The 23,354-nt window shown below is 39.9% G+C and overlaps 1 protein-coding gene across 3 annotated transcripts in view; it reads right to left on the bottom strand.

Annotated features, from left to right (window-relative positions):
- Window positions 1–2,894: 2,894 nt before the first annotated feature.
- The window catches only part of NEK7 (NIMA related kinase 7), a 152,879-nt gene continuing 132,419 nt past the window's right edge, over window positions 2,895–23,354 (bottom strand). For 2 of the 3 annotated variants that reach the window (XM_059998791.1, XM_059998793.1), the window contains one exon: window positions 2,895–5,886. In XM_059998791.1, the coding sequence (XP_059854774.1) occupies window positions 5,776–5,886 (111 nt within the window). In that variant the 3' untranslated portion in view covers window positions 2,895–5,775. The remainder of the gene's footprint in view (window positions 5,887–23,354) is intronic. The other variant, XM_059998792.1, reaches the window with a different exon arrangement.

Here is a 23,354-nt window from a genome sequence, read left to right as displayed (position 1 = left end):
TAGGTTTTAATATGTAATAAGTTCAGTCTTTTTATTTTTAAAAAAGTTTTAGGCTCTTTTTATATATTTATTTTTCCATATGAACTTTGACATCATTTTATCTGGTTGCAAGAAATTATGAGATTTGGATCAACAATCCATTACTAACAAACATTATATAGTACTTGATATTTAACTTTCGCATCCAAAACACGGCCTTTTTCTCTATTCGGGGTTTTCTTTGTGTTCTTAAACAAGATTTTATTTCTTTCATATAGGTCTTATACGTTTTTCAATTATTTCTAGTTACCTTATAATTCTTAGCTATCATAAACTCTTTTCCTGTTTATATTACCAAGTTCTTGTTGCAAATATAGGGAAAATATACACCTGCAAACTCACCATGCATCCCTCCACCCTGCCTCACCCCCCTCATCTTTCGCTTCTTGGACAGCCAAGCTTCTTCCCATCTGAAGCTTCCCAGGCATTCTTCCTCTGCCTTCCAGGATCTTCCCCTTGTCTGTTCTTGGACTGACTCCTTCTCATGCTTTAGGTCTAGACTTAAGTGTCACCTCCGCAGTGTCTCTCTTCCTCCATAGGAAATTTCCTCATCACAACTTGCATTTACATACTTTCATAGACGTACTTGGACTTGATTTTAAATCCATGGAAACAGAGACATTTGCTCAAGACTGTATTGTGGATCTGGTATATGGGGATGCCCAGTGAACACTGGTGGGGTTCGTGGATCAATTCTTTGGTCTCGTTCTTTTTTATCACCTCTGCACTCCTGATCTAATATTTTCAGTTTCTTCACTTGCTACTTCTCTTAACCTCTTAACCATCATTTAACCTTTAAAATCGAGCTACTACTACGCCTGGTTACCATCTACTTCTTCTCCATATGCCACATCTTTTCTGTTTTTACCCCCAACTTGTTTTCCACTCTTCTCCTAGTGAATCGTCCACTTTGAACATCACCATGACTTCCGCATTAAGTCCAGGGTCCCAATCTTAATCCTTATTATCCTAATTTCTTTGTAACTTCTGGCAGCTGATAACTTCATGTTTTTCTTCTGGTTTACCTTCTGTTTTTGATTCTTTTACGTCCTTACTTGTCCTTCCTTCCCTGACTGCTGCCGTTTTTGCACAATCCCCTGGAGTACTCAGCTCCACTTCTGACACTGTAAGCACTATACTATTAATTCAAGAAGAATAAACTGTGTGACTACCACGAGGGGAGCACCGTGTTAAGCGTATAACACCACACTGAACAACACAGGAAGCATCTGTCCTCCTGGAGCTTAGGGTCTAGCAGATTACAAATTAACCAAGAGTCATACAAGTGATCACTTGGGTGCAGTGGGGTCAGCACCAAAGGAAAAGTATAGGATGAGTGGCTCCTGGAAAAGTTCATTTGATGTCAGCCATGGAAGAGCAGGAGGATTCTTGTGGCCAAAGGGGAAGAGCTATTTAAGCTGTACTAGCCCTAAGGTGAGAAAGAACTTGGGGCTCTTGGAAAACCAGTCCTATGGGCCTAGAATGGAGAGAATTAGGCAAAAGTAGATGAAGAGTGGGGTCAGAAAAGATGCATATGGTGTAACAACAGCTCTGTTTAGCAAGCACTCGCTTGGTGCCAGGCATTGCACTTAGCCCTTTATAAAATGTATTGCAATTTAATTCTCTTGTAGTGTTTACGAATTTACATCGCGACTTTATACTTGAGAAAGTGAGGATTAGAGAAATAACGTATGAACAGGATTATGCTTCTGGGAGTGAAAAAAATTATTTTCTAGGCATTGTAATATTCGCAATGAAAATAATTTACTCAAAACCCCTGGTTACAAATATTAACTTTCAGGTTCTCTTTTACTCTACTTTTCTCTCTTAAGGATTAAAATTAGAGACCCAAGTGAACAATGAAATGGGTGTGTAAGAAGACCAGAAAGAAACTCCCTCAGAGAAACCCCTCAATTAAAATAAACTTCACAAACATCCTCATATTCCTCTGAAAAACAATCTGAGGAGCCTGTTTTAATTCTTCATTAATTGCATCTGGAACCCACGTTATTAAAAATAGATAATGTAACAGCTCCACAGATATTTTCTGGTAAGGTTTTGTGGCAGCAATCTTTGTCAGTATGTCAACATTTTGATTTTAAAGTTCGTTAGTGCAGTAGTTTGGTGGTAAAGATAGCTGCACCAACTAATAATCCATGTAAACATAGATGACTGGTACTGACTTTTCTAATTAACAAACATACTTTTGAAATAAAATTTCAAATAGTCCAACAGTATCTTGAACCTAAAATTTCCTATTACTTACAATCACACATGCACACACACAGTGAGGCTGCAGGTTCCTTACTATCTGTCCTAGGTTATAAAATGAGCTATACTTCACCACAAGCTACTGGGAATGTGATCCTGATGTGTAAGGTATACCTCTCGCTCTACTACCAGCCTGGCAGATTTTACCCCATTAGGATCTTTTGGCCTCCAAGTCTCCAGGCATGGTAGCGATTGTCACTTCCTATGTGAAAAGAACATTCCAACTATCTGTAATATTATTAGGGGTATACTACAGTGATAGGAATAGAATCTGTTGCCTGAGTTTTAGACACCTTTTATAATTTTAAGAAACTTTTCTTACTCAAAGACACTAAATGATGTACCAAAGAGAGCAGGGACAGGTGAAGATGTGCCTTCATTTAATGCGTATTTAAAAGCCTACTGCTTAGGGTCTGTCAGCCCTCCACTATCACCACCCCCAACTGTTTTAATTCTCAGCCTTCTCCAAAATGACAGAGTTATGGAAATGAATAAGAACTGCTTCTGTAGATTAAGTGTTAAGTGAAATAAACAATGGTAGACTTTAGAGGAAAAAAATCATAGATACATAAAAATTTTTACTGTACTTAATTTTTAATTTATATTAGGATATTATACAATTTTCAAAGCTAACAACAGAGTCTTTTTAGTATGTGTATTGGTAGCATAACAAAATAAAAGTACTTCACAAAAGAAGTCCATATTACAGTACTATTGAAATAGGAGGCATATGATAATTATGCATTCGTGGGGTATAAACATAATACATTCATTTTAAAGAAAAAACATTTAATATGAATAACATTTTGGTTAAAATAAATATGCAAATGTTAACAGTAACACCTGAAGTGTATATTGATACAAGAATGGTGTTGTGTAATAGACACTATGTAGAATGGTAAGCGGTCATGAAGTGGCTGTCCTGTCTTACTAAATTCACAATCATTGCACATTGCTGAACGCTTTATTTATACAGGGATACGCTTCATCTACCATTCCTAAACCTCAGCACATGAAACAAAGTCACCCCATGTTGTGTCCTGGGGAACTGGTACCAAAGTCTAAAATAAGGGTTAGAATCAGATGTACCTTTCATTTTACTGTTCCTCATCAACTCAAATGTTTTACTTAATCAATACAAAATTTACTTATAAACAGAAACACAAAGAGAACATTTTATAGGTGATTATAAAAATTAATCATCTTCATAATTCTTTCAAATGATCCCGTTCAAAATTAAAATTTGTTATGTGCAGTGGTTTCTGCAAGAAAAATATGAACACTTAGATAAGGATACAATGTCCAAAACAAAAAGTTTCCATATGTAGAAAACAATAATGGACTTCCCTGATCAATAAGTTCTTCCCAACTATCTCCTTCCAGCAGATAGATTCACTTAAAAGTTTAAATCTCTGCTTAAAAGTCCTGTGAGGCGTTAAGCTGATGATTTTTAGATCCATGTATCTTTAAAGATCGCAAGAAAAAGGAGTGTATCTGTTCCAACTAGAGAACATTTCACCTCCATAAATCATATTACATTAAAATGAACATGACACTAATGGTCAACAGAAACAATTCCCTTCGTCACTCTGGAGAGGAGGGTGCGGGCGTCCAATGCGGTCAAAGTCACCAGAATCTGGGAGAAACAGCATGCCCGGCCCTCACATACAGAATGACCACCTCTCCTGTGTCTGTCCCGGGATAAAATTACCCTCCATTCAGAAATGATTAAGATACTGTAGCTGACTAAATTTAGAAAAAAAGTTTACACTTTTGTCCTTTGTACATTTTTAAAGTTTACAAATGACTTGGACGTATTCAAATGATTGTAAGAAAAAATACTTCTGTGGAAAAAATAAAACTAGCAGTCATATGGGCTAAAGGTAGGTGTTCTCTGAGCATGAGGGTTTCCTGTTGGCAGGATTATTGTCCCAAGGTTACATGGTGGCATGGGCGTCCTTAGGCAGTGACTGCCACGCAGGCTTTTGGCTTCACAACTCTGGGAGGAGCTGGTCACCACTAACATGAAGGCATTCAGGGAAAACATCTCCATGACAGCATTTACTAAACTCTGCCCATTTCCTTAAACTAAACAAAGTGTTACCACCTCTGTTATCTTTATGCATGAATACAGTACTTTGCCTAAAAGCTTCTCAATAGAAACATTTAGCTCATAAAAATTCTGTTTGTGGTAGTGGCCAGTTTTCATTTCTTTAAACATATTCTAAAGTTACAACCTTGTCGGATAAATTGAAACAGTATCAACATTCACAGCTACAGTACAATGCACATCCCTCTTCCTACCAAGACACGGCACTGTGCATACACAGTGGCCCAAATTTTAAAAATTGAAAAAAAAAATGTTTTCAATCCAGGAAAAGTGTTGGTATATCAAATATTTATTTTAAGGTTATTATGTTGTCAGAAAATCTGAAACATTAGTGGATAAAATGCATGTACAATATAAATAAGAAAGTAACTTGAATAAAAAAAATTTCTGAAGGGGATCAATCAGAACTTCAATAAAATCTATGAATAAAAACATATGCTTACACTATAGTGTACAATCATGAGTAGAGCATTTAAATTTATAAAGAAATTGAAAATGGTACTGCAGGATTATTCGAAGAATATTTTTCAAATGTACAAAGAATGGTAAAAACACACAGAAAAGCCTTGGGCAATGTGCAACTTGGAAAATTACTACCACGCCAGCCAAACAAATCCTTAACCACTTTTTAAATGGATTCATTTATACCATTTTAATGCAAGGAGAATTTCAAAGATATTAAAATAAAACAAAATAAAGCAGAAAACTCTTCAGTGTCTGACTCACATTTTATCCCCAAATCTTTTCACATTTAATAGTTGCATTTTGAATGTATAAGCTATTTTAAATCTATAAGAGTTTTAAAGGCTTCTCAAATAGTTCATATGTCTACATTTATCTTTAAGAATCCTATTTGAAAGCTACAATGCTAAGAACTAAAACACATACTTCAAACTTTTAAAAATAAAATAAGCACAAAAGTTCACAATTGGGTTCATCTCAAATGTCCATAAATGACTGGAGAGCAGCACACAAGGCACATGTTCAGATACCTTCCTCAGGCTGCACGTCTGTCCCAATGGGGCCAAGCCGAGCTGCCAACATTTGGCACTGAGAGTCTATCTGAACATGACTTATCAGCACAAAACTCAAAATAATTCTAAAAATCTTTAGCCATTAAAAACCATCATGTTCCATTTGCTCTCCTAACATGCAATCTGATTATTCCAAAGTCACTGGGGTTTGCAAGAAGGTGACTTAAATTGGTACAAAATGAAGCTTAGATGAAAACTGGTTAAGGATTCAAAGCACACTAGCTCTGAAATATTAGTCTTAACACCCAAGAACAGGGAGGTATGATTTGCACAGAAATACTTGAACTTGGGTTGCTTACATCCTCCACGCCGTCCATGCGCTCAGCTGCTGGCCATGCAGGCATGCATCCTCTTGGCCACGTCGTACACATACGTGATGTCTGGTCGCTTTTCTGGGTCTGGGTTGATGCACATGTTCACCAACTGCCGCAGCTGCAAAGACAGAAAAGACAACCTGCTTCAGGAAACCATTCTGGTCAGACAGTAACAAGGAACACACTTTGAAAAGCTATAGACTTACAGGGTTAAGTGTTCTGCTAAATGTTTATTTGGCTGGAAATATATGTGACCGCTGTCAATGACTTTACAATTAGTGGAAGGATCTAAGAAGCATATTCATTGGTGAGTGTTAATGTCAAGCATGGAGCATTCTCCATAATCAGGCTTTACAATGATCTTATGATCTTTCAAAGAAGTTTAATCAGAAGACAGAAGTCATGAAAGACAGTAAGTTTTAAACTCTAAGTCTCCAAATTAACTGAAGATCTCTACACATTTATTTGAGCTAAAGTTTACTACAATAGCCTTGATTGTAAGTTTAAATTTTAATAGCTTACTATATATCTAAATTTATACAAGGAAATTAGGATAAATGGCTGTCACATACATTTATCATAAGCCAATTTATATATTTGCATATATATATATATATAAAGTTTTTATTAGTTTTAAAGTAAAAGCACTCCTCCAAACTAAGAATAATAAAGGAAACTAAGTAACAAATAGTATTCTGATTCTCAACTGTATGAAGTAGTATTTATATCCTCATTTTATAGATGAGAGGACTGAGGTTTACTTACTGGGTTGGCCAAAAGGTTCATTTGGTTTTTTGCGTCAGATGGCTCTAGTAGCACTTAGTTGTCTTTAACTTTATTCAAAACATTTTGTTAGATTGTATGTGACACCTGTCATATTAGCGTGCATTTAAAAAAAGACTTATCAAAGTTGGTAAATTTTTGTGTAGCCATTTTAATATTGAAGATGGAAGGAAAAAAGCAACATTTTCAGCATATCTGTGACTGACTGAATGTGTCAAAAGTGGTCTGCGAGGTCTGGTGCTGGAGATTTCTTGCTGGATGATGCTCCATGGTCGGGTAGGCCAGCTGAAGTTGAAGTGATCAACTCAAGACACTAATTGAGAACAATCAACATTATACCATGAGGGAGGATAGCCGACATACTCAAAATATCCAAATCAAGCACTGAAAATCATTTGCACCAGCTTGGCTATGTGAATTGCGTTGATGTTTGGGTTCCACATAGGTTAAGTGAAAAAAACCTTCTTGACAGTGTTTCCACATGCAATTCTCTACTTAAACGTAATGAAAACATACCATTTTTAAAACAAATTGTGACGGGCAATGAAAAGTGGATACTATACAACAATGTGGAATAGAAGAGATCATGGGGCAAGTGAAATGAAGCACCACCAACCACACCAAAGGCCAGTGTTTATCCAAAGAAGGTGATGTTGTGTATATGGTGGGATTGGAAGGGAGTCCTCTATTATGAGCTCCTTCTGGAAAACCAAATGATTAATTCCAACAAGTACTGCTTCCAGTTAGACCAACTGAAAGCAGCACTTGACAGAAAGTGTCTGGAATTAGTCAAGAGAAAACACATAATCTTCCATCAGGATGACGCAAGACCACATGTTTCTTTGGTGACCAGGCAAAAAACTGTTACAGCTTGGCTGGAAAGTTCTGATTCATCCACCATATTCCCAGACATTGCACCTTCGGATTTCCATTTATTTCTGTCTTTACAAAATTCTCTTAATGGAAAAAAATTTCAATTCCCCAGAAGACTGTAAAAGGCACCTGGAACAGTTCTTTACTCAAAAAGATAAAAAGTTTTGGGAAGATGGAATTATGAAGTTGCCTGAAAAATGGCAGAAGGTAGTGGAACAAGAGTGAATACGTTGTTCAATAAAGTTGTTGGTGAAAATGAAAAATGTGTCTTTTATTTTTACTTAAAAACTGAAGGCACTTTTTGGAGAACCCAATACATCACAGAAAACACATTTTGACAAATCAAGAAAATATCCTTCCATCTGATCCTACAGCCAATGAGTGAAGGATATAGAATTATTCTTAATTCTATTGCCATAGTTTATGAAAACACGCGTCTTTATAATCTGGTCTTTCCCAGATGACAAGCCAAATCAAGAGGAAGAACCAGATTCTTTAGTATTTAAGTATGTCTTTGAAATTATTCAGATATTCTGAACACTTGCATTAACTCTTTCTCGCCAGTATAACAGCACATAAATTATCAAATCACTGTAATTTCTTCACAGTCCTCAACGTCCACCACGAAGATTTTTTTCATCTGGAGGAAACAGAAGCTGGTGATAAAATCTGTGGGCTGAGTCTGTTAACAGTGCGATGAGGAAGTGAGAAAAGTCAGCTGGAAAGAAGGTGTGTGGAAGGAGGCCCCCAGGGGAGGGGAGAGGAGGGGAGGAGATGGACGGGGCTGTGGAAGCCGGGCTCGCTCAAGGCACTTGCAGCCCTGTGCCCTGAAGTAAGGCACTGTCTCCCAAGGTTTATTTCTTCATCTATTCAAAAAGGAGGCTGGAGTAGATAACCTATAAGGATTCTTCTAGCTCTAGCCCCTAGGTTGTATGAGTCTACCAGAATGAAGTTTAATGATACGACTTCACATCTAGAAGTTCAACAACGCTGACAGTTAATGGTAGTCCCACTGAGAGGGTCTGAGGATTTCAATTTCTATTCTTTGCAGTGGTGCAGAGGATAGTATTCAACATTCTAAGGGGTATGGCCGTACACAAGGCATCTTACTATGGTGATCTAAGAGATTTAAATCAGAAAGAGGTTGGCATTTTATCCATTAAAATAATAACAAATACACCCAGTTATACACAATATAGAAAACAGCAGGAAAACTATAACGATACTTATATTTAAAAAGACAATGTTTTCTAACACGTCACCTCATTGTCAGAAATTTTGTTTAGAGATGAAAATGATAAAAGAAGCAGAAAGGACACCTGTGGTACCAAAATTAATTCTATTTAACCAAGATACAAGCAGATGCAATAGCCATTTTTTGACTGAATGAAACTGCTGCACCCTTCAGGCTAGTCAAGAAACCTCACTTTTCCTGCACAGTAATTCAGAATAGGGTGAACTTTCCAACCTACTGTGGCAAATGCTTGGCCCTCACATGCTCCCGCCATGAGGATTGCAGCTGAAGGAGACAGGATCTCTGGCTCCCCGGGTGGAAGACGAGAGCCAGAAGTAATCGAAAGGGGAAGGGACCAAGAGTGAGGGAAATGGAGAGGTGGATGAGCATCGTAAGGACAGGCTTCACAGGGACACCAGGCGAAGCAGAAACCCCTCAGCAGATGGAGCCAGAACAACCCACCATGTGCTTTTTCCTCCCCATTCATGTGGCTCAATCTCCTTCAGATACGTGGTTTATTTTCTCATGAAGACTTTTCTGGGGGGTGGAGACGAGATGGCAGAGTAGAAGGATGTAAGCTCACCTCGTCTTATGAAAACACCAAAATCACAACTGCTGAACAACCATTGACGATAAAATTCTGGAACCTACCAAAAAAGATATCCTACGTCCAAACACAAGGAAGAAGCTACAACAAGGCAGAAGGAGGGGCACAATCACAATAAAATCAAATCCCATACCCGCTAGGTGGGCAAGACACAAACTGGAAATAATTATATCACAGAGGTTTTCCCAGAGGAGTGAAAGTTCTGAGCCCCACATCAGGCTCCCCAGCCTGGGTGTCTGGCAACGGGAGGAGGAACGCCCAGAGCATCTGGCTTTGAAGGCCAGTGGGGTTTGGTTGCAGGAATTCCACAGGACTGGGGAAACAAACTCCACACTTGGAAGGCACACAGAAGGTCTCGTGAGCACCAGAACCCAGGGAAAAAGCAGTGACCTCATATGAGTCTGGGCCAGACCCACCTGCTGGTATTGGAGGGTCTCCTGTGAAGGTGGGGGGTGGCTTTGGCTCACTGTGGGGAAAAAGACACTGACAGCGGCAGTTCTGCCAAGTACTCATTGGCATGAGCACTCCTGAAGGCCACCATTTTCTCACCAAGACCTGGCTCCACCCAATAGCCTACAGGCTCCAGTGCTGGGATGCTTCAGGCCAAACAACCAACAGGGAGGGACCACAGCACCAGCCATCAGCAGAAAAGTCTTCCGGAGGCCACAGCTGCCTGCTAAACACACCCCTTGACATGGCCCTGCCCACCAGAGGGTAAAGACCAGGCTCCACCCACCAGCAGGCAGGAAACAGTCTCTCCCACAGGAAGCATGCACAATCGTCTTAGATAGCCTCATCCACTAGGGGGGCAAACGGCAGAAACAAGAAGAACTATAACCCTGCAGCCTGCAGAATGGAAACTGCAATCACAGAAAGTAAGACAAAATGAGAAGGCAGTAGACTATATCCCAGAAAAAGGAACAAGATAGAACCCCGGAAGACAAACTCAGTGGAGATAGGAAATCAACCCAAAAAAGAATTCAGAGCAATGAGAGTAAAGATGATTCGAGATCTTGGAAAAGAATGGAGGCACGGATTGAGAAGATACAAGATATGTTTAACAAAGACCTAGAAGAACTAGAGAAAAACAAACAGAGATAAACAATAACTGAAATGAAAAATATGCTAGAAGGAAACAACAGCAGAGTAACTGAGGGAGAAGAACAGATAAGTAACCTGGAAAACAGAATGGTGGAAATCACTGCTGCAGAACAGAATAAGGAGAAAAGAATGAAAAGAAATGAAGACACTCTAAGAGACCTCTGGGACAACATTAAATGCACCAACATTCGCATTATAGGGGTCTCAGAAGGAGAAGAGAGAGAGAGAAAGGACCTGAGAAAATATCTGAAGAGCTTCTAGCTGAAAACTTCCCTAACATGGTAAAGGAAACAGTCACCCAAGTCCAGGAAGTGCAGAGTCCCAGGCAGGATGAACCCAAGGAGGAACATGCCAGGACACGCAGTAATCAAATTGACAAAAATTAAAGACAAAGAAAAAAATATTAAAAGTAAGAAGGGAAAAGCAAAAAATAACATACAAGAGAACTCCCATAAGGTTATCAGCTGATTTTTCAACAGAAACTCTGCAGGCCAGAAGGGAGTGGCATGGTATATTTAAATTGATGAAAGGGAAGAACCTACAAAGAAGAATACTCTACTCCCCAGCAAGGCTCTCATTCAGATTTGACAAAGAAGTCAAAAGCTTTTAGACAAGCAAAAGCTAAGAGAATCCAACACCACCAGACCAGCTTTGCAACAAATGCTAAAGGAACTTCTCTAGGCGGAAAAGAAAAGGTCACAACTAGAAACAAGAATATTATGAATGGAAAAGCTCACCAGTAAAGGCAAACATACAGTAAAGGTAGGAAATCATCCACACAGAAATATATCAAAACCAGCAATCATGAGGAGGTACACATGCAGGATACTGGAAATGCATTTGAAATTAAAAGACAAGCAACTTAAAATAATCTGTTTATATAAAGACTGCTATATCAAAACTTCATAGTAACCACAAAACAAAAATCTACAATAGATACACACACACAAAAACAAAAAGGAATCCAAACACAACACTAAAGTTAGTCATCAAATTACAAAAGAAGAGAACAAAAGAGGAAGGGAAGAAAAAAGACCTACAAAACCAAACCCAAAACAATTAACAAAATGGCAATAAGGACATACATGTCAATAATTACCCTGAACATAAACAGATTAAACACTCCAACCAAAAGACACAGACCGGCTGAATGGATACAAAAATAAGACCCATATATATGCTGTCTACAAGAGACCCACGTCAGACCTAGGGACACATACAGACTGAAAAGTGAGGGGATGGAGAAAGGTATTCTATGCAAATGGAAATCAAAAGAAAGCTGGAGTAGCAATACTCTTATCAGACAAAACAAACTTTAAAATAAAGACTCTTACAAGAGAGAAAGAAGGACACTACATAGTGATCAGGGGATCAATCCAAGAAGAAGATAGAACAATTGTAAATATATATGCACCCAACATCGGAGCACCTCAATATATAAGGCAAATACTAACACCCATAAAAGGAAAAATAGACAGTAACACAATAATAGTGGGGGAATTTAGTACTCCATCTTCATCAATGGACACATCTTCCAGACAGAAAATTAATAAGGAAACACAGGCCTTAAATGACACATTAGACCAGATGTAGTTACTTGATATTTATAGAGCATTCCATCCAAAAGCAGCAGAATACACATTCTTTTCAAGTGCGCATGGAACATTCTCCAGGATAGATCACATACTGGGCCACAAAATGAGCCTCAGTAAATTTAAGAAAACTGAAATCATATCACACATCTTTTCAGAACACAATGCTATGAGATTAGAAATCAAATACAAGAAAAAAACTGTAAAAAACATAAACACGTGGAGGCTAAACATTATGCTACTAAACAACCACTGAAGAAATCAAAGAGGAAATCCAAAAATACCTAGAGACAAATGAAAACGAAAGCATGACAAATGAAAATGAAAGCATGAGGTAAAAGCAGTTCTAAGAGGGAAGTTTATAGCAATACAAGCTTACCTCAGGAAACAAGAAAAATCTCAAATAAACCACCTAAACTTACACCTAAAGCAACAAGAGAAAGAACAAACAAGACCCAAAGTTAGTAGGACAGAAATCATAAAAATCAGAGCAGAAATAAATGAAATAGAAACAAAACAATAGTGAAGATCAATGAAACTAAAAAGCTGGTTCTTTGAAAAGATAAACAAAATTGATAAACCTTTAGCCAGATTCATCAAGAAAAAAAGGGAGAGGGCTCAAATCAATAAAATTAGAAATGAAAAGGAAGTTACAAGACACCACAGAAATAAAAAGGACTCTAAGAGACAACTAAAAGCAACTTTATGCCAATAAAATGTACAACCTAGAAGAAATGGACAAATTCTTAGCAAGGAATAATCTCCCAAGACTGAACCAGGAAGAAATTGAAAATATAAACAGACCAATCACAAGTACTGAAATTGAAACTGATTTAAAAACTCCCAATAAGCAAAAGTCCAGGATCAGATGGCTTCACAACTGAACAAACGAATTCTATCTAACACTTAGAGAAGAGTTACTACCTATCCTTCTGACACTATTCAAAAAATCTGCAGAGGAAGAAATACTTCCGAACTCTATGAGGCCATCATCACCCTGATACCAAAGTCAGACAAAGATACCACACAATAAGAAAATTCCAGGCCAGTATCACTGATGACCACAGATGCAAAAATCCTCAACCAAATACTAGCAAACCAATTCCAACAATACATTAAAAGGATCATACACCATGATCAGTGGGGGTATCCCAGGGATGCAAGGAACTTTCAAGGTCTGCATATCAATCCATGTGAATCAATCCATGTGAATCCATGATCAACCAACTGAAGAAGGAAAACCATATGATCATCTCAATAGAGGCAGGAAAAGCTTTTGGTAAAAACATCCATTTATGATAAAAACTCTCCAGAAAATGGACATAAAGGGAACATACCTCAACATAATGAAGGTCGTATTTGGCAAAACCACAGCTAACATCATACTCAATGGAGAGAAGCTGAGAGCATTTCCCCTAAGATCAGGAACAAGACAAGGATGTCCACTCTTGCTCACCTCTTTTATTTAACATAGTTTTGGAAGTCTTAACCACAGCAATCAGAGCAGAAAAAGAAATAAAAGGAATCCAAACTGGAAAAGAAGGGGTAAAACTGGCACTGTCTGCAGATGACATGATAGTCTACATAGAAAATCCTAAAGATGCTAACAGAAAACTACTAGAGCTCATCAATGAATTCAGCAAAGTGGCAGAATACAAAATTAATACACAGAAATCTCTTGCATTTCTATACACTAACAACAAAAGATCCAAAAAAGAAACCCAGGAAACAGTCCCATTTACCAGCACATCAAAAACAATAAAATACGTAGGAATAAACCTACCTAAGGAGGCAAAAGACCTGTACTCTGAAAACTATAAGATGCTGATGAAAGAAATAGAAGATGACACAAACAGATGGAAAGATATATCATGTTCTTGGACCGGAAGAATGAATATGTGAAAATGACTATGCTACACAAGGTAATCTACAGATTCAATCCAATCCCTATCAAATTACCAACGGCATTTTTCACAGAACTAGAACAAAAATTTTTTAAATTTGTATGGAGACACAAAAGACCCCAAATAGCCAAAACAATCCTGAGAAAGAAAAAGGAGCTGGAGGAATCAGGCTCCCTGACTTCAGATTATACTACAAAGCTACAGTCATCAAAACAGTATGGTACTGGCACAAAAACAGAAATATAGATCAATGGAACAGGACAGAAAGTCAAGTCTCAAGATAAACTCATGCACCTATGGTCACCTAATCTGTGACAAAGGAGGCAAGAATATACAATGGAGAAAAGATAGTCTCTTCAATAAGTGGTGCTGGGAAGACTGGACAGCTACATGTAAAAGAATGAAATTAGAACACTGTCTAATGCCACATAGAAAAATACACTCAAAATGGATCAAAGACCTAAATGTAAAACGAGATACTATAAAACTCTTAGAGCATAACATAGAGCACTCTCTGACATAAACTGCTGCAATATCTTTTTTGATCCTTCTCCCAGAGTAATGGAAATAAAAACAAAAATAAACAAATGGGATCTAATTAAACTCAAAAGCTTTTGCACAGAAAAGGAAACCATAAACAAAACGAAAAAAAAAAAAAAAAAACCCAGAACGGGAGAAAATATTTGCAAACAATGCGACTGACAAAGGATTAATCTCCAAAATTTACAAACAGCTCATGCAGCTCATTGTCAAAAGCAAAAAAACAAAAAGAACAACCCTATCAAAACATGGGCAGAAGATATCTCCAAAGAAGACACACAGATGGCCAAGAGGCACATGAAAGGATGCTCAACATCACTAACATTAGAGAAATGCAAATCAAATGAGATATCACCTCACACTAGTCAGAATGGTCATCATCAAAAATCCTATAAACAATAAATGCTGGAGAGGGTGTGGAGAGAAGGGAACCCTCCTACACTGTTTCTGGGAATATAAACTGGTGCAGCCACCATGGAGAACATTATGGAGGTTCTTTAAAAAACAAAAAATAGAGCTCCCATATGATCCAGAAATCCCACTCCTGGGCATATATCTGGAGAAAACCATAATTCAAAAAGATCCATGCACCCTAATGTTCACTGCAGCATTATTTGCAATAGCCAGGACGTGGAAGCAACCTAAATGTTCATTGACAGATCAATGGATAAAGAAGATGTGGTACATATATATACAATGTAATATTACCCATAAAAAAGAATGAAATGATACTATCTGCAGCAACATGGACGGACCTGGAAATTATCATACTAAGGGAAGTAAGTCAGAGAAAAGACAAATATCATATGATATTGCTTATACGCAGAATCTAGGAAAAAATGATACAAATGAACTTATGTACAAAACAGAAACAGATTCACAGACTTAGAAAACTTATGGTTCCTGGGGGGGATGGTAGGGGAAGGGATAAATTGGGAGTTTGGGATTGACATTAAAATGGATAACCAACAAGGACCTACCGTATAGCACAGGGAACTCTACTCAATATTCTGTGATACTGAGCGTGTGTCTCAAGACTATGAGACTCACGCTTCCTTGGCATCTGCACCTGAGCCACATCACCTGTTCTTTCAGCATCAGAAGTGTTTTTTCTCTTCTCAATTCTGTCACTGGAATCTCTTCCAGAATCTGAACTTTGTACATCAGTAACTAGGACCCAGGTGGCTCTGAATATTTAATGAGTGAATGATGAGTCCGTTATTCTTCTAAATTGTCAGTCTCTCCTCATCTGCTGATTCCTTTACCATAGTATGTAAGTACAGTTAAGTCTGTCCACGGAACTCCTCCTAACTGCTGCTGCACCTCATTTATTTGCTCTAAAACTAAACTCAAGGGTGACTAGAATCTGCACTCACTACCTCGAGTTCCTGAGCCCATGCAGCCACCTTTTTGGGCCCTCACCCCCAGCGGCACCACATTGCCCCAGCTTCTCAGACTTTTCCTTCCAATTTTCTTTGTAGGTTTAAGGTTTGTCATCCTCTGACAATCCCTCCAGTGTTGGTGGGCCCCAAAGCGCTTTCCTTATCCCTTTTCCCTCTGCCTTCTTATCCTGCGTCATCTTCATCTGTGCTGCAGCCACTGCCACGTGCCGAGGGTCACCAGACCTCCTCAGGGGCCCCATCCATGCACCCGCCCCACCACTGCCCTCTGAACACATCTACCCACACGGACTTTAACACCTCATGTGGAACGTGTTCAGAACTGAGATCTTATTCTTTTTCTCCCCAGACCAGTTTTTCCTGTCTTGGGCAGTGCCTCCCATTTCTGAAGCCAGAATCTGAAATTTGTACAGACCCTCATCACACTTCTGCCCCCCTGCCCAACAATCACCAGCCAAGTCCTACTGGCTGAGAAGACGCACTGTTCCTGTCACAGTCTCCACCACTACAGTACTGGAACACTCCTCCAGCTGACAGCTTGCTTCCTTTTACCAGCTTGGCCTTCTGCTCTGGACCCCTCATGATGATGCCTGATACAGCTTCCCACACACACTGATCATCCAGTAACACTCAATGGTTTAATTTTAAATCATTACCACTAGAAAGTGATGTCACGTGGGTTAAGGTCTATCTGAGTTCCAATCAAGAGAGACGAGCTACAGGGTTCTGACAGGGAACGGTGGTTACTGGGTGATAACAGGTGGTCCTCCAGAGTAGAGAAACTAACATCTCAGGTACTTTATTCAGGTACTCTGAGGCTGGTCTGACTTCCAACTGGTGAGCAGAGTGGTGAGATGCTTCAGCTTTGATCAAAAGTGTCAGCCTGACTTGCTGCTTGCTTTCCGTTAAGTAAATCAGCAGAATAGAACCTATCACTGCAGTTCCTTGTCAAGGAATACATAATGGTGTATTGAATATCCAAAGACTGGACTATTCAAAAAATTTGAACTCAGAGAGTATTGAGACGTGTGCTACACAGCTCCTATCAAACCTGCTAAGAGGATGAAAACTTAGAGAAGACCTGGTAAGGAATACAATTCATCCTTATAACTTTGGATAATCTATGATGTACCCTTTGATGTACCCTCAAATTAGGCCACCAGAAGGCTGCACGCTGGGAGCACACTGGTTCATCCTGCTGCTAAATCACCTTTCCCAAACCATGCTTTAATGCTTGCCTTTGGCTTTTACCAAAAATCACTTAGGCATTTATTGTATAATTGCTGTGTAAGACAATGCCAGTATATTACTCACAGACCCTTACAGGAGATATTCCTATCATAATTTAGTAGGAGAAAACTCTGTTTTCTCTGAAGAACAGGTACACTTCCTCCTTAAAATGAGAAACGATTTGCTTACTGTTTCCCGTGGAGCCATGACAGAAACACACAGATCTGCCTCAGCGGCTCTGTATAGGTATATTTACATGCCCCTTCTCTCCTTGGTCCTGAAGTGGGCTTCTGTTCTATTTTAATAACCTGTAAGTCGTGTCTTTTATTGTAAGTTATCTCAAATCCTTTTAGAAAAATGGTGGACTGTAAACATGTTATGGCAGATTTATATAGGCCCGAATTCTTAATTTGATGGAGTTTTCTCTGATGTAACTATTGGTTGTTCTAAAGATACATTTAAATAGACATATTAAACTAGTGGGGGGAAATCAGTTGCAATAGTCTTTTGGCAAAGCAAGGGGAGAAAAGAATCACAACAAATAACTTACTGCTTTTTGTTTTGGTACGCGGGTCTCTCACTGTTGTGAGAAAGCTCCCGTTGCGGAGCACAGGCTCCGGACGCGCAGGCTCAGCGGCCATGGCTCACGAGCCTAGCCGCTCCACGGTATGTGGGATCTTCCCGGACCGGGGCACGAACCCGTGTCCCCTGCATCGGCAGGCGGACTCTCAACCACTGCGCCACTAGGGAAGCCCAACTTACTACTTTTATATTACAAATGGCCATGGAACAAGTTTAGCTATTTAACAACTAAAAAGTTGGAGACTGTCTAGCAAAGGTAAGGGTTTTTTCTCTTCCTCTAATTAATGACTGTTCAACCCTATTACCATCTCTTATGTTGTTCCTGTATTCTAATGTGACTCCCTCCAAAGAAAATGTACTTGAATTTTCACAGAGAACAATTTTTTTATATCAGGTTATGAATTTACACAGTGACATGATGAATCATAAAAAAATGTCTCTAAGTTTTCTATCAGACAGTCAGACATTACATAATCAAAAAGAAAGAATTATCTTAGTGATCTCCCTCAGTATTAGTCTTACATTTAAAAAAAAAAAGTTCCTGCAAACCTCTGGAAGAAACTACCTTAAAAATCCTGAAAAACTATACAACACTTTGAGATGATTCTAAGTACTACATTATTAACTACGTTCAAGGAAGACATATGTTCATTTAATCACTTTAAGAATTTTGTATATATTCCTATATGTCGGGCTTTAATTTCTAATAATAATGTCAGGCAATCACTTGCTCAAAAAAATTTTGTTTAAATTGAGGGAATTAGCTTTCCATTTATTACTTTATAGAAATAACTCCAAAATCAGTAGATATTACATTAATAAAAATAAACAGGAGTAAATAAAAGAGACATTTCATGGTTTACGTTACCTCGAGAAAATTGTTTAGTTTGCATTACTTTACATGTGTTTGTAAAAACAGGTACTTTGTTGTTTTTAAATTGTTTTATAGGACAAGTTAAAAATAAAGGTCTTAATATGTAGGACCCTTTACAAAAATCAGAGAAGAAATAACTGTGATTCAGATGTTTAAGGGACATTTAAAAAGCAACACAGGGCTTCCCTGGTGGTGCAGTGGTTAAGAATCTGCCTGCCAATGCAGGAGACACAGGTTAGAGCCCTGGTCCGGGAAAATCCCACATGCCGCGGAGCAACTAAGCCCGTGTGCCACAACTACTGAGCCTGCGCTCTAGAGCCTGCAAGCCACAACTACTGAGCCCATGTGTCACAACTACTGAAGCCTGCGTGCCTAGAGCCCGTGCTCCACAAGAGACGCCACCGCAATGAGAAGCCCGCACACCGCAACGAAGACCCAACGCAGCCAAAGATAGATTAATTTTTAAAAAATTAAAAAATAAAAACACAAACATTTAAGGGAGGAAAAGCATATAACATAAAAATAAAATGAATTGTCTCCAACATTTCTAAAGGATTATGAAATCATAAGCCACATGGAAATTAATGAAGCAGAGAAAATGCAAATATATTCTGATCTATATATGTCTAAAGAAATGTCAAAGCAGATAGGTTGGTACCAAAAATATTAGAAGAAGAGAGTGTTAACAGTCACTGTTGTCAGGGCGATAACCCACTTAAGCGTCAAGTTCAGTTGCGTACAGGTGATGAAAACAGGGCTCTCTGTGCATCGTGGTGCAAGGTCACAGACACAACTCTCAATAGAGTGACAGACCCTGCTCTTGGTACTGCTTCTCTTCCACCCCATCCTAATCCCTCTGAGACCAATTATGGTATATCAGTCTCCCAAACACACCCAGTATCCATCTACACAAGGACACGTTTTAGCACCCCAAAGTGGGTCTAATACATTAACACGCACTATGTTTCGAAGCTTCAGATGTTTATACAAAATGAGGAGGCAGATCCAACGCATATGCCAAAGCATCACTAGGGACTGACTTGGCAGGGAGGGAAGGGAAAAGAAAGCCCTCCTACACAGATACGTTACAAGGTAACGTTATGGCTCCGTTCCATAGAAAATCATTCAGTGTCTTCTGAAAACTCTGAAACGTCTTTAGAAAGTTACAGGATGCGTAAAATATAGGGCACCACTTTGGATTCGTCTTCAAGGAGCGAGTCCCCAGTGTCACTTCAGAAGCATACGTGAACAAAGGGCCTGCTTAAATATATATATATATATATATATATTTTTTTTTTTTTCTTTGGCGGTACTGGGGCCTCTCACTGTTGTGGCCTCTCCCGTTGCGGAGCAAGGCTCCGGACGCGCAGGCTTAGTGGCCATGGCTCACGGGCCCAGCCGCTCCGCGGCACGTGGGATCTTCCCGGACCGGGACACGAACCCGTGTCCCCTGAATTGGCAGGCGGACTCTCAACCACTGCGCCACCAGGGAAGCCCTTAAATATATTTTTTAAACAAAAATGAAACATTTAAAGCTTAAAGATCTAATCTTATATGGCAACTTTAAGTAAGGTGGTCAAGTGATATTATAAGTGATGAGAGTTTCAAACTTACTAAAACCATTTTTAGGAAGGAAAATCAAATGTTATTAATAGTGTTTGAGGTTGACGTCCGGGAAGATGGCGGAAGAGTAAGACGCGGAGATCACCTTCCTCCCCACAGATACACCAGAAATACATCTACACGTGGAACAACTCCTACAGAGCATCTACTGAACGCTGGCAGAAGACCTCAGACCTCCCAAAAGGCAAGAAACCCCCTACGTACCTGGTTAGGGCAAAAGAAAAAAATAAACAGAGACAAAAGGATAGGGACGGGTCCTGCACCAGCGGGAGGGAGCTGTGAAGGAGGAAAAGTGTCCACACACTAGGAAGCCCCTTCGCAGGCGGAGACTGCGGGTGGCGGAGTGGGGAAGCTTCGGAGCCGCGGAGGAGAGCACAGCAACAGGGGTGCGGAGGGCAAAGCGGAGAGATTCCAGCGCTGAGGATCAGGGCCGACCGGCACTCACCAGCCGAGAGGCTTGTCTGCTCACCCGCCAGGGTGGGCAGGGCTGGGAGCTGAGGCTCCGGCTTCAGTCGGAGCGCTGGGAGAGGGCTGGGGTTGGCGGCGTGAACACAGCCTGAAGGAGGTTAGTGCACCGTGGCTAGCCGGGAGGGAGTCCGGGGAAAAGTCTGGACCTGCCGAAGAGGCAAGAGACTTTTTCTTCTCTCTTTATTTCCTGGTGCGCGAGGAGAGGGGATTAAGAACTCTGCTTAAAGGAGCTCCAGAGACGGGCGCGAGCCGCGGCTAAAAGCGCGGACCCCAGAGACAGACATGAGACGCTAAGGCTGCTGCTGCCGCCACCAAGAAGCCTGTGTGCGAACACAGGTCACTTTCCACACCCCCCTTCCGGGGAGACTGTGCAGCCCGCCACTGCCAGGGTCCCGGGATCCAGGGACAACTCCCCTGGGAGAACGCACAGCACGCAGCAGGCCCGCCCCCGCACTCCATGACCCTCCCTACCCCCGGCCTGAGTGAGCCAGAGCCTCCGAATCAGCGGCTCCTTTAACCCCGTCCTGTCTGAGCAAAGAACAGACGCCCTCCGGCGACCTACACGCACAGGCGGGGCCAAATCCAAAGCTGAACCCTGGGAGCTGTGCAAACAAAGAAGAGAAAGGGAAATCTCTCCCAGCAGCCTCAGGAGCAGCGGATTAAAGCTCCACAATCAACTTGATGTACCCTGCATCTGTGGAATACATGAATAGACACCGAATCATCCCAAATTAAGGAGCCGTGTGGATGAAAGGCTCTTGGTGCTGCAGCCAGGAGTTAGTGCTGTGCCTCTGAGGTGGGAGAGCCAACTTCAGGACACTGGTCCACAAGAGGCCTCCCAGCTGCACATAATAACAAACGGCGAAAATCTCCCAGAGATCTCCATCTCAACACCAGCACCCAGCTTCACTCAACGACCAGCAAGCTATAGTGCTGGACATCCTATGCCAAACAACTAGCAAGACAGGAACACAACCCCACCCAGGAGCAGAGAGGCTGCCCAATATCATAATAAGTCCACAGACACCCCAAAACACACCACCAGACATGGACCTGCCCACCAGAAAGACAAGATCCAGCCTCATCCACCAGAACACAGGCACTAATACCCTCCACCAGGAAGGCTACACAACCCACTGAACCAACCTTAGCCACTGGGGACAGACACTAAAAACAACAGGAACTACGAACCTTCAGCCTGCAAAAAGGAGACGCCAAACACAGTAAGATAAGCAAAATGAAAAGACAGAAAAACACACAGCAGATGAAGGAGCAAGATAAAAACCCACCAGACCTAACAAATGAAGAGGAAATAGGCAGTCTACCTGAAAAAGAATTCAGAATAATGATAGTAAAGATGATCCAAAATCTTGGAAATAGAATAGACAAAATGCAAGAAACAGTTAACAAGGACCTAGAAGAACTAAAGATGAAACAAACAATGATGAACAACACAATAAATGAAATGAAAAATACTCTAGATGGGATCAATAGCAGAATAACTGAGGCAGAAGAATGGATAAGTGACCTGGAAGATAAAATAGTGGAAATAACTATTGCAGAGCAGAATAAAGAAAAAAGAATGAAACGAACTGAGGACAGTCTCAGAGACCTCTGGGACAACATTAAACGCACCAACATTCGAATTATAGGGGTTCCAGAAGAAGAAGAGAAAAAGAAAGGGACTGAGAAAATATTTGAAGAGATTATAGTTGAAAACTTCCCTAATATGGGAAAGGAAATAGTTAATCAAGTCCAGGAAGCACAGAGTCCCATACAGGATAAATCCAAGGAGAAATATGCCAAGACACATATTAATCAAACTGTCAAAAGTTAAATACAAAGAAAACATATTAAAAGCAGCAAGGGAAAAACAACAAATAACACACAAGGGAATCCCCATAAGGTTAACAGCTGATCTTTCAGCAGAAACTCTGCAAGCCAGAAGGGAGTGGCAGGACATATTGAAAGTGTTGAAGGAGAAAAACCTGCAACCAAGATTACTCTACCCAGCAAGGATCTCATTCAGATTTGATGGAGAAATTAAAACCTTTACAGACAAGCAAAAACTGAGAGAGTTCAGCACCACCAAACCAGCTCTACAACAACTGCTAAAGGAACTTCTCTAGGCAAGAAACAAAAAAGAAGGAAAAGACCTACAATAATGAACCCAAAACAATTAAGAAAATGGGAATGGGAACATACATATCGATCATTACCTTAAATGTAAATGGACTAAATGCTCCCACCAAAAGACACAGATTGGCTGAATGGATACAAAAACAAGACGCATATATTTGCTGTCTACAAGAGACCCACTTCAGACCTACAGACACATACAGACTGAAAGTAAGGGGATGGAAAAAGGTATTTCATGCAAATGGAAACCAAGAGAAAGCTGGAGTAGCAATTCTCATATCAGACAAAATAGACTTTAAAATAAAGACTATTACAAGAGACAAAGAAGGACACTACATAATGATCAAGGGATCGATCCAAGAAGAAGTTATAACAATTGTAAATATTTATGCACCCAACATAGGAGCACCTCAATACATAAGGCAAATACTAAGAGCCATAAAAGGGGAAATTGACAGTAACACAGTCATAGTAGGGGACTTTAACACCCCACTTTCACCAATGGACAGATCATCCAAAATGAAAATAAATAAGGAAACACAAGCTTTAAATGATACATTAAACAAGATGGACTTAATTGATATTTATAGGACATTCCATCCAAAAACAACAGAATACACATTTTTCTCAAGTGCT

Source organism: Delphinus delphis, chromosome 1 (genome assembly GCF_949987515.2).
Source record: "Delphinus delphis chromosome 1, mDelDel1.2, whole genome shotgun sequence".
In the NCBI taxonomy this organism is placed as follows: Eukaryota; Metazoa; Chordata; class Mammalia; order Artiodactyla; family Delphinidae; genus Delphinus; species Delphinus delphis.
The sequence above is the reverse complement of the archived record's forward strand: the minus strand, read 5'-3'. Positions and strand labels throughout refer to the sequence as shown.